The sequence below is a fragment of the Miscanthus floridulus genome, chromosome 11 (assembly GCF_019320115.1).
Source record: "Miscanthus floridulus cultivar M001 chromosome 11, ASM1932011v1, whole genome shotgun sequence".
NCBI classification, from domain to species: domain Eukaryota; kingdom Viridiplantae; phylum Streptophyta; class Magnoliopsida; order Poales; family Poaceae; genus Miscanthus; species Miscanthus floridulus.
Genome location: NC_089590.1, coordinates 75,595,479 through 75,607,412, shown reverse-complemented (window position 1 = coordinate 75,607,412; position 11,934 = coordinate 75,595,479). Strand labels below are relative to the sequence as shown.

Below are 11,934 nucleotides of genomic sequence, written 5' to 3'. Positions count from 1 at the left end.
CAAAATGAAAATTTCAATGTCAACTTCACATAATATACAGGATCTCCGGTTGAGCAGTTTGAGCTTGTGTAGCATATCCGGACGATGCACTGCGTACACGACTTTGTTGGATTGAACATGTGCTCTTTCTCGAGGGGGTGAGATACAAATGGCACAAGGCAAAAAGATTCTTTTAATGTACCTAGAGTGGAGGCCTTTAAAGTTGAGCAAATTGACTAATTAGTGCAAAGAAATATCCTCAACTTCAACTTAGTCACACCACATGGATAATAATAGAATTGGATGAAATGAAATCACAACAAAAACCAACCCAAGGCCCGAAAGATACGAGAGAGAAGCTTTGCCCTCCCTCTCGCTCTCTACCTCATCTCCTTTGCCTACTTTGCCCAATTGCTAATTGCTTATCTCTCTAGTTAATAAAAACATCCAGCTTTTAAACTATACTACAATTCTTTTTTATTCCTCTCCAAATGCCTTTCACCCGGCCTTTGTAAATCCCCCTCTGGCTGCTGCTGCTGCATTCCTTCCTCTATTATTTCTCCATCCCTTTCCCCTCTCTTTCTCTCTCTCCTCTACCCTCTCTCTAAAAGACTGGATACAGAACGAGGAAAACATATAGAAAGGAAAGGAAGAAGGGAAGAAGAACACCAACCAAGCAGCTTGGTTTTTGAGAACTCCATGGGCTGTGGAATTGTTCCCAGGAATCCCCTCTGGGTTTGACGAGATTCATACAGAGAAATAGTTCTTGATTTTTCCCCTTTCTTTTGCTCAAGAATTTACCTGTACAGGCGAAACTGCTTGTTTGTGCTTTGTTTTTCCCGTGTTTGTTTTCTTGGGATTTTCCTCTGGTCCGTTCTTCTTCACCTGTGAGGTGGTGAGGAGCAGAGAAAATCATGGGGAAGCAAGGACCCTGCCATCATTGCGGAGTCACAAGTGAGCTCTTTTCTTGAATAAAGCTAGAATTTTTCTTCCAGTTTTTTTTTTCTTTTTCTCTTGTTTTCGTCCCCCTTCCCCCCTTGTTCCTCAGCAAGTAGTACTTCTTTGGAGATGATTTCCCCTAACCCCTAATTATGCATCTGGGAAGCGGGCCTCGGACGAAATCTTTGGACTGCGTGGGACTCGGATTCCTCATGTTTCCGTGTTCTTTCTGTGTTCGTTGATGGTTTGTTACTAGTCCGAATTCATTGAACTGCCCGGGGAGTGTTCAAGAGAAATCTGTGGGAGTACTCAATCTGTGGATACGGTTGTAAAATTCTCAACGTGAGGAACAGATTATACCATGCTCACAGAACACATTTAGACTTGTTTTTTACTACGGTGGATATACACTTCTTAGATAACTTCTGCAGATAATGGGAGATTAGATGCAGCTCAGACTCCTATTCTACAATAAGAAAATAACCATTTGTTTCTGCCAATCAGATAAAACTAGAGTTCGATTGCTGCTGCAGCTACATAAATACTTAGTTTCAGGGTGCCATTGAAGTGAAAACTTAGGTTTCCTGTTTAATGTACAGAGGCATATCCCATTTCGTGCCAATAGCATTATATGTTCTGAACTTTTTTGTAGCTCTTACTGCTGCAAAATGCTCCTTTGAAGTGGCTATATGCATTCAGTATCACCATTGCGTACCGCAGCAGATTAAGAATTGCAAGCCTGTACAGTTGAACTAACCATTGAGGCACTGAAAGCATTATCTGAAATATTTAGTCTGAATGTATGTGATTAGTTTCATGATGCCTTCTGGATACATTCTTGATAATGTGTATAGTTTATTGCCCTTTTTCTATGTTCCCTACCTTGGCATCATCTCCTACTACATGTAAATTGTGATATTAACTCTGAACCTGTACGCCGGGCATATTTTTGTGCATCAGTTTTGATGGATTTCTCATGGCAAAATGCTGGAACAGATACTCCCCTGTGGCGAAATGGGCCACCAGATAAGCCGGTGCTCTGCAATGCTTGTGGCTCGAGATGGAGAACGAAGGGTTCATTGGCAAACTACACCCCAATGCACCGCAAGGATGATATTGATGATGTTGAACCCAGAGTTAGCAAGCTGAAGCCACCGACATCAAAGTCGAAGTCACAGAAGAAAAAACCAAATCAAATTATAACGGAGAATGGACCATTTTCTGGTCAGAATTTCCGAAAGATGGGGGGTGTTGACCCAAGCTATCAGTCTAGTTCGGGATCTGCAGTATCATACTCTGAGAGTTGTGCCCCATATGGTGCTGCTGATGCAAGTGAAATGACTGGTCCGTGATCTTGATGCCTACTATACTGTTTCTTAATAATATGGTTTGGGTTCCCTCTCATTCTTTTCGATGCACATGTGATTGTATTCAATTCGATGAGTGATTATTAGTGTCAGAAGTGCATTCTTGGATGCTCGTCTTCAAAGTTATGCTCAATAAACTAAAATTTTATTTAGATGTCGTATATTTTTATTCTATACTGCTCCCCTTTTGGAGATCATATCAGTAGTAAGTTTGTAATGCAGATCTGATTGTTCATCTCTGTTTTTCATGAACATAGTGATTCCACCCAAACTTTTTCTTTTAGTATAAACTCCTGTTTTGTCTTAGTCTAGATGAGGAACTCATATTGGGTTTGATAAATCATAGCTACTTGTGACGAAATTACTTACTATTATTATCATGAGCAAACAATGAAGGATTGCGATCTATTACATATTGGGTTCAGATGGCATGGAGCCTAATATATGGTGAAGATAATATTTCACTAAATAAGTAAATATTGATACTTGATACAGCATACGTACTAATAGTGTGTCTCCCTTTACCGCATCTCTGAAGTGATATTTAATCACATCAACCCCATGAAACACCATAAAGGTCTAATACCGATTCACAAGATTTGCCAATAGCGTGTATACCTTAATCACATCTCTGAAGTGATATCTAATGAAATTGAACCATGAAACAAAATGAAGATCTAATAACGATTCTCAACATTTACCATGCTTATGTAGAACTTACCTTATTTTCTTTGTTCTACTATGTTATTTGACTCTCTGATGTATTGCCAATTCAGGTTCAGCACAGTCACATGCTTGGGAGTCCCTAGTGCCATCAAGAAAGAGGAGCTGTGTCACCCGTCCGAAGCCTTCACCTGTAGAAAAGCTTGCAAAAGATCTGAACTCCATCATGCATGGAGAGCAGTTGTATAACCTTTCAGGATCATCAGAGGAAGACCTACTATACCATACTGAAACTCCTGTCGGTTCCTTTGAGATAGGCTCTGGAAGTGTGCTTCTAAGACATCCAAACTCGAAATCACTGGAGGACGAATCAGAAGCAAGCTCCATTCCTGCAGATAATAAATCATACATTACAAGTGAATCATATTCAGGCTCTGCCTCGTTTGTCGTTCACAGTGGAAACAAGGCAGCAATTAACTTAAATGCTCCAACTGCAAGGCCGAAGAAGTCGCCGCTGCATATGGAAGACATTGCTAGAAGGTACTATACGTTTTATATTCTTATGAGACTTGTTACAGTGCTTAGCAGGTTTATTTCCAGCCGTTGATCATTAACGAAAGATAATTATTGTAATTAGGGGTACTTTAGTACTTTTACCCAGCTCACCATTAACTCTAATTTAGACCGACCAGACGCTAGAGTATTTCTGCCGCCTGCATCGCCGCAGCTCGATTGCCCAGGGCACCGTTGCCTGCCTGCCCAAGCCCGCCTCGGTAGTCTCCGTGCAAGTGGTACGTTGTGCACTTGTGCGCAGTTATGCTTCTCCGCTAGATTGAAACCATGGGGCGACGGCTCCCTCTCCAAAACCTCGTCCTCGACAGCAGCGGCGGCTGGGGACTGGGATCGAGGCCAAGGTGATTGGGAACGTTGGCATCAGAAGTGCTAGAATAATTTAGTTCGGTTTACCGCCACCAGCATTGGCGTGTGCCTGCCAACACGGGTTCATCAAGAACAAGACCACAGTGCTAACTAGTTGTAGGTGATGTTATGTTATTGAATGTAGTGAGGAAATACAGGGTAACATTCCACAACGACAAATGCAAAGTAGTACTTTACTGAATTCCTACCTGACTGTAGTGGGTACTGGGTAGTATTGCTACTGAACTGAGGTTAGCCATCAATAAGCTTAGAGACTTGTTGCAACAATGAGCCGGCGAAAGACATGCAACACCTCTCTCTGATGATAAAATTCAGAGCCTATCTGTAGGCTTTCAGATATTCGTTGTTTGTTGGTTCGCTGTTTCAAGAATGGGCCAAATCCGATGCTCCCACAAGGGCCACGAACTAGATTACGCATCAATGGATTTTAAGAATACTATTGACTCGCCTAGCTTCATTTCCCCAAGCGGTTGCTGCTTGGCTGCGTCGGACCCGAGCACCAGCCCCTCCCCAAGCTCCACACCGGCTGCTTGACTTGACACACGCCCTGCTGTGCTCGTCCCTGCCTCTTACTGCACAGCGACGAATGTGATGAGGGCTGGGGGGACGAGTGGAAGACGGCGAGTAGGACAGTGGGCTGCCATAGGCGCTGCCACCGATGTTGATTCGCCGGCCGCCTCTCCCGAACCGTCCACATGGATCAGGCCAAGCCAGAAACCCTAAATGTACTATTATACCCTTCGAAATTAATATGTAACTGGTTCATACCCCACTAATTTTAAGTTCCGCTCCACAACTTAAGTTCCTCTGTATCGGTTCTTCTTAATTTTTAACCATCAGATCTATCCTAATGAATGGCTCTCATTATTTCCAAGCGCTATAAAATTACTCTATTCTTATTAGCATAGAAGTGGTATTTGAGTATTGGTTTTATTCTCTATGCTCATTGAAAATTGGTTAAACAAGTTACTTTGGTAAGAAACAATTTAAGTTTTCTTTTTTGTTCTGTATCTCTGTTTTGCAGGGATAAACTTCATTATGAGAATCAGCATGTCCTGGAGAGTGTTGATTCACCTTTAGTTTCAGTAGATTTAGAGGTATCCTTCCTATGCACGTTTTTTTGTTCAGGTTGATGATCTGTATATGTTTATTTGCACTGGACACCGCTGGATATGTTTAATGTTTTCATATTTTGGCTAATCATTGAAACTCAACCTGTATGCTGCCCTATCCTTCTTGAGCAGGATGTTATAAACTATACTAACTTCATGAAATATCTAACTAAAGAGGATCAACAACAATTGCTCAAATTTCTTCCTCCTGTGGATTCCTTGGCACCTCCTGAAAGGTTTACTTATTCTTGCCCAAAGTTTCACTAATACAAATTGTGGTCACTTTGTGCTAGTCCTCATTTGTGTCTTGTTCTTGCTGCAGCCTTAGAAGCATGTTCAGTTCTATCCAATTCTCTGATGCTATAGACAGCTACCAGATGCTGCTTGGAGAGGGAATTCTTGACCCATCCTTATCTGGTGATGAGGAATGGAAGAAAGTGAAGACACTTGCCTTGACTAATTTAACAAAATGCAAATGGCTGGAGTGCTATAAACAGAAGAAGGTATTACAATGCTTTCTAATACATTTACCTACATTTGCTTTCCCCTTTGACTTTATTGTCTCTTAAATTAATGCCTATGTGAACTTCCAAGCTTTGCTTGTACATGGCTAATTAATTATTTCTCTGTTCAGGAAAAGGGAACAAAGGAAACCAGGGGAGTGGGGAGCATCAATGAACCGGAAGGCTTTACCAAGTCTACTATGAAACCACTCAAAAGATCCCGTGACACCCACTTTCAGAGTGATGCAGGTTAGCAATATTAGTTCCTCTGATCCTGATTTGCATCAAGTTTCTAGTTATGACATCCAAAAATGTCTTATGTAGTATATTCCTATTTCACTATGTCCTTATGTCAATGACACAAAGAAGGGTTCTTATTTGCTTTGCTTGTAAACATGCAGAACTAGATGGTACCATGAGGAGTCCTCTACGAGTTCTAAAATCTGGGGCTTTGGCTCCTCAATTTGAAAGTTCATCTTTGCCAAAATCTGGCTACGCCACCAAAGATTCAACCTGCACTGGAGGAGCACTTAATTTATTCATGTTACCCCCAGAAAAGTTATCATTACTGGTCCCTCCTCAGTATGCCGACTCTGATCAAGACTTGCTGCTGGAGATACCTCTCAATGCACGACACCCAGAGGCAGAACTTCTCTGTCAACCATCTCAGCTGATGAGCTCTACAACCCGCAGCTCCACCTCTATGGGTAGGGTTGCTGAAGGAGAAGGGTGCCTGAAGCAACCATAGTCTCTGGTCACATCAGCAAGCAGCTTAGGAACAGTCAGTAGATGCAGTTTACTTTAGCCTCCTGGATCGTGGCACCTCTATTTGCTGATCACCAATGGGCGTTATGCGTCTGTCATTGCCCTAATTTACATAACAATGTGCGTCGTCTGCCAACTTGCCAAATTGTCCGTTCAGCTAACATTTGTAGCATGCTTTGGATTAGGTTTCTGCTGGTTTTCTGTAGCATATGGCTCATGGAGAAGTATTAACTTATCTCTGTGTGGAAAATATATCACCTTATTGCAGGAAAATGAAAAAAAAAGATAGGATATTGGAGAGTATGTGATATTGTTTGCTATGGGCGCTGAAGTGTTAGTTAGCTCACCTGTTTGTCCAGTTGAGAGCATGTGCATGGCTGTTCGTGTCTGCATTGCAGGACCTCTTGAGTTTTGACTCTTGAGCCAAGACAACGTGGATGATGATAGCGTTAGTTGGAGATATGTGCAACTGAACATGGCCTTAGGTTACTGGCAACAGCCTTAGTGACCTCAGTTTTGTCAGCACTTGGTTTTGTCAGAATTCGACCGTGTTCCTAATTTTTTTTTTTTTTTTGCATTGCCTAGACTACACCTAGGCCGGATTGAGTCAAATCTGAATGTGGGAAATGCATTGCTCCTACTTGGCGGTTATAAACTAAAAAAAAAACAAATTTATCCGGGTTTTGACATTCATGAGGCTTCATCATGGTACCTAAAATAATGGTTTGGCTACTTAAAGTCAAAAGCTCAAACTAAACAACCCTTTCTCCAAATGGTTTCACTTCGAACCAGCACAATCAGTCCTACTTGTTGAATCATCTTGACAGGATATTGTTCTTTTTAATTGTGATATATGGCTTAGTACATGATTTGAAGCAAATGCCAACACATTGTGCTTTACTTTTCTGTTTGTACATTTTGACGATTCAACTGATATAGCTTTACCAGATTATATATGTTTCCACTGTTCTTTTGATAGATATTTGCTTATAATTGATATAGCAAACTGTTGAGGCAAGCTATAGTTAGAAAAATTTACCACCCCTCCCTTCCTGTGTGGAGCTGGCTGATCACCTCCACTAAATATCTCCAATCCTCGAAGATCCCATCTTTCAACTTGAACAAGGCGAGTTCTTTAGTAACTGCCTGAATATCAACACCATTTGCTTATAATTGGTATAAGCAAACTGTTGAGACTTTATATTTTCTATAGTTAGAAAAATTTACCTCCCCTCCCTCCCTGTGTGGAGCTGGCTGCTCACCTCTCTAAATATCTCCAATCCTCGAATATCTCATCTTTCAACTTGAACAAGGCAAGTTCTCTAGTAATTGCCTGAATTTCGACTCCATTTCATAACTTTGAATCTGCGTATAAAAAAACATCAACTTGGATCTGAAGCTTTTGACTGGACATTTTTTTCCTTTCCACCAGAGATCGAAAACTTTTTTATTTAAAACATTGAATTCTATCTCATAACAACTCAAATTGCAACTATTGTCTAAAAGATCCAAGTTTCAAATTTGCTTATCTTATAGAGATCCTCACCTAAGATAACGGCGGCGACACCCAAATTAAAGCTAGAAGTGGACAACGGGTGGAATCTTGCGACCACTCAATCATCCAACCTACTTTGGTCATGCAAGGTCTTCCGTTGAAGAACAAAATAACACAAGAATTTATGTGTTTGCAGTTGTGAAGGTCAGGTTGATGGCTCTGTGACGAGATGGTGAAAGTTAGTGTAGCCGAGAAGTGGAGGGTGGAAAAGAGGAATAAGATGCGCGCAGAAAGAAATAATACAAGCGCCATGCCCGCAGCCTTCTAGTTGATGATTTTGTGAGAAGATGGTGAAGGCTAAGTATCATAGTCGAGAAGCGGAGGGCGAAGAAGAGGAATAACCGAATAAGATGCGCAAGGAAAGAAATGTGTCTTGATAGAAGAAAGGAAAGTTGTCGCCAGCCCAAACCATCTGTACCTATTAAACATGGATGAGTTCATGTTTTATATTTTTAGAAGTGTAAAATAAAAGCAAAAATCGTTAATAAAAAATAGTTACCAATTTAGTGACCCCAAAGATATGCATATGGACTTGGTGGGGGGTGGGTGGGGGAGGAGGTGGCCAACAACTTGGTTTCCCAAATAGATCAATAGCAGTGTTGGGCCGGAGCAGTCACAGATTGAAAGAAGTCCATTTTATCTCCACGCATAGTCTGATTTTTCTTCTTAAACTCTTAAACCAGACATCTTACCTCCTCAACTCTCAAAACTATTTGAATTACCTCCTTGCCCTAGTTTGAAATGGTTTTGAAGGCATTTTGTCCCTTTTTATTAAAAAATCTAATAAATACATGACAAGGCTTTTGAACCACAAAAAAATGTTTCTAAGGTTCTAAAAGTTCCAAGAATATAGAGTAGATTAGGATATGACCAACCCTAAAATATTTAGAGCTTTATGAAAATAAATCAAGAAACTTCCAATCCAAAGATCATGTTTAGCTCTTGTAAAATGGAAAAATATCATGAAAAAGAAAACAAATACCAAATCATTCTAATCCATGTCTAAACATGCTTTAGAAAACCTTACATACAAAAAAAACATGAGATGCAACCAGCATGGTTGCAATATACATTAATGTTTAACACATTCATGTGAGTTTCAACTTATGTTTATTGTGGAGCTTTCGAAACGTGATTAGACATCAACTAGAATGTTTTAGGATTTCTCAAGATATTTCCCATTTTTCTAGAGCTAAATCTATTTTTGGGAAGCTTCTAGATTTATTCTCACGAGATCTATGTTTTTTATTTGGCTTTTTGTTTCCAATATATCTATAGGATTCTTCTCCAATTTTTTAGAAGCTTAGAGACATTTTCTATGGTTTAAAAACCTTATGAAATGTATTTACTTGATTTTTTTAACTAAGAAAGGACAAAACTACCTTCAAAACCATTTCAAACTAGGGAATAGAGGTAATTTGGAATGATTTGAGAGTTAAGATGATAAAATTTATAATTTTAGAGTTTGAGGATGAAAGTTAGATTAAGACGATAGGGAGATAAAATGGATTATTTTTCCCCTGCAGATTTAACAGGCCGAACCACGGCCCAAAGTGAAACAGATCACGGTCCATCAATACAAATCCGCGCGGGAAGACGGAAAGGCAGGCGGTCGTGGGCCCGGATCGTGCGGATTCCCGCGCACGAATCCTAAAGCACCAGACTAACCCCGAACCCGCGCAGCCTCCGCCTCCCCAGTCCCCACTCTTATCCCCTTGCTTCATCCGCAGCGGAAACCGCCCTCCTCCTCGGCTCCTCGCCCGCCCGTCGCTCACCATGCTGCTCCACCTCGTCACCTCCTCCTCCTCCCTAACCCCGGCACGCCCCTCGCCGCAGCGGCGTACGTGTGTCGCTGCGGCGGTGGTTGCAGTGACTGTGAGGTGCGCGGCCTCCTCCTCCTCCTCGGGCACCCCGTCGTCGTCTGCATCGGAGACTGCTGCTGCCGGGCAGCGGGTGGCGAAGGTGCACAGCTATGGGGCGGTGGATTACGAGCGTCGACCTCCACTGCGTTGGAGCACCCTGTACCGGCGCATAGCTGTGGGGCACGGCGGGCGGCCCGTGGGGCGCACGCTGGGGGCCTGGGACGAGGGGGAGCGCCGCCTCGACAAGTGGGAGCTCTGCCGCATCGCCAAGGAGCTCCGAAAGTTCAGGAGGTTCAACCTCGCGCTCCAGGTAGTTATACTATTGCTATCCGCATGCGTGGTTCCTCCCACCTACCTATTCCCCTTCTGTTTCAGCCAATGCGACTATCTGTTCATGATTTTTTTTTCCCTTCAAAACAATTCGGCGGATCCCCATCTACTTAACTATATTGATTGGAGCGGTTTATTCATGAATGTGAAACCCAATTGGAAAAAAAAAGGTACTGTTCAAGCTGGATAGGATCAATAATTAGGGGTAGGAAACAATAGCTCGGTTGCCTTACCGATCTCACAAATCCTTTCGCTGCTCATCCTGCGAAAATGCTTATTGATGGAATGATGACTAGGCATTAGAATCTACAACATTCTTGCTGCACCTTCTGTGGCCAAGCATAAGAGTGATAGCGTTGATATTGGTCCTCACCAAATTTTTCTATCACATGTACAGGTTTACGATTGGATGACAGAGCGCAGAGATAGATTTTCTCTCTCATCGAGTGACATGGCAATCCAGTTGGATCTAATTGCTAAAGTACGCGGCGTTTCACATGCTGAGAAATACTTTGATGAGCTCCCTGATGCCATGAAGGACAAGCGGACGTATGGTTCCCTTCTCAATGTTTACGCCCAAGCTATGATGAAAGAGAAAACAGAAGACACATTTGAGCAAATGAGGAAAAAAGGATTTGCATCTGATACATTACCTTGTAATGTGGTGATGAATTTCTATGTGGATTCTGGGGAACCTAATGAAGTGTTGGCAATTATTGATGAGATGAAGGAAAGAAATGTTTCTTTTGATGTCTGCACTTACAACATTTGGATAAAGAGTTGCGCGGCTAAACAAGATGCTGAAGAAATGGAGCGAGTCTTTAGCCAGATGATTGCTGATGAGTCTGTTGTTGCCAATTGGACTACTTATACTACTCTGGCTAGCATGTATATTAAGCTAGGAAACTCTGACAAGGCAGAAGAATGCTTGAAAGATGCTGAAAAGGGAACAACTGGCCGGGAGAAAAAGTGTTTTCACTATCTCATGACACTCTATAGCCATCTTGGCAAGAAGGAAGAAGTTTACCGTATTTGGAACTGGTATAAGGCAACTTTCCCTATGATTCATAACCTGGGTTATCAGGAGTTACTGTCTGCTCTTATAAGGATAGGAGATATCGAGGGAGCCGAGCTTCTATATGAGGAATGGGCATCCAAAAGCTCTAGTTTCGATCCTAAGACCATGAACATTTTATTAGCATGGTATGCTAAAGAAGGTTTGATTACAAAGGCTGAGCAAACTCTGAATCGATTTGTTGAGAAAGGTGGAAATCCCAAGCCAAACACCTGGGAAATCCTTGCCACAGCCTACATGAAGGATGATAAAATATCTGAAGCTCTGTCATGTATGGAAAAAGCCACAGCAATTAAAAGTGCAAATAAATGGAAACCAAGGCCCACCAATGTTGAGAGTCTCCTGGCAAGTTTTAAGGAGAAGAATGACGCAGAAGGTGCAGACAGGTTAGTGAGTGTACTTACAAGTAGAGGATGTGCTGAGGATGAAGAATACAAGTCACTGATTAACACCTATGCTTTTGCGGGCACATAGCATGGAAAGAGTACAACATACCATTGAATCAATGATATGATAAGTATGGTGCATTGAACAATCGCATTACTAGCCCATAATGTTTCTAAAATACCATGAGAACCTGTTGCCCACGTGAATTCATCTGGTACAGTTACATCCATCAGAGAGGTTAGATAAAATGCATTCGATCAGTTGTCCCCCTAGACGAAATCAGAAAAATGAGGTACATAGATCTTTCCGATCACTTGGCTTAGATAGAAATCCTCAAAATGTTTCTTCAAAAAAATCCTCAAAATGTCAACAAGAGGACACTTAGATGGCTTATTTGTACTTCCGAGTGTATAGTTACATTATTTTTGAGGTTTAATCAAGCCTTCTCAGTGCAAATA

The 11,934-nt window shown here is 41.7% G+C and overlaps 2 protein-coding genes across 2 annotated transcripts; both read left to right on the top strand.

Moving 5' to 3' along the window:
• The first annotated feature begins 431 nt into the window (after positions 1-431).
• Positions 432-6,570, top strand: LOC136491250 (GATA transcription factor 26-like). Its single transcript, XM_066487499.1, has 8 exons — positions 432-933; positions 1,915-2,262; positions 3,062-3,488; positions 4,912-4,984; positions 5,132-5,235; positions 5,322-5,502; positions 5,634-5,751; positions 5,904-6,570. The coding sequence occupies exons 1-8, from the start codon at positions 894-896 to the stop codon at positions 6,248-6,250; spliced, it is 1,638 nt and encodes a 545-aa protein (XP_066343596.1). The 5' UTR covers positions 432-893; the 3' UTR covers positions 6,251-6,570.
• Positions 6,571-9,461: 2,891 nt separating this feature from the next.
• LOC136491251 (pentatricopeptide repeat-containing protein At1g02150-like) lies at positions 9,462-11,934 on the top strand. The gene is made up of 2 exons (XM_066487500.1): positions 9,462-9,994; positions 10,412-11,934. The coding sequence occupies exons 1-2, from the start codon at positions 9,599-9,601 to the stop codon at positions 11,561-11,563; spliced, it is 1,548 nt and encodes a 515-aa protein (XP_066343597.1). The 5' UTR covers positions 9,462-9,598; the 3' UTR covers positions 11,564-11,934.

Excerpts from the sequence above, each read along its gene's own strand:
- LOC136491250 (XM_066487499.1), top strand. The coding sequence starts at position 894 with ATGGGGAAGCAAGGACCCTGCCATCATTGCGGAGTCACAA. Across the intron at positions 5,236-5,321 it reads TCCTTGGCACCTCCTGAAAG|CCTTAGAAGCATGTTCAGTT; the intron begins GTTTACTTATTC and ends TTCTTGCTGCAG. Across the intron at positions 5,752-5,903 it reads CCACTTTCAGAGTGATGCAG|AACTAGATGGTACCATGAGG; the intron begins GTTAGCAATATT and ends GTAAACATGCAG.
- LOC136491251 (XM_066487500.1), top strand. The coding sequence starts at position 9,599 with ATGCTGCTCCACCTCGTCACCTCCTCCTCCTCCCTAACCCCGGCACGC. Across the intron at positions 9,995-10,411 it reads GGTTCAACCTCGCGCTCCAG|GTTTACGATTGGATGACAGA; the intron begins GTAGTTATACTA and ends TCACATGTACAG.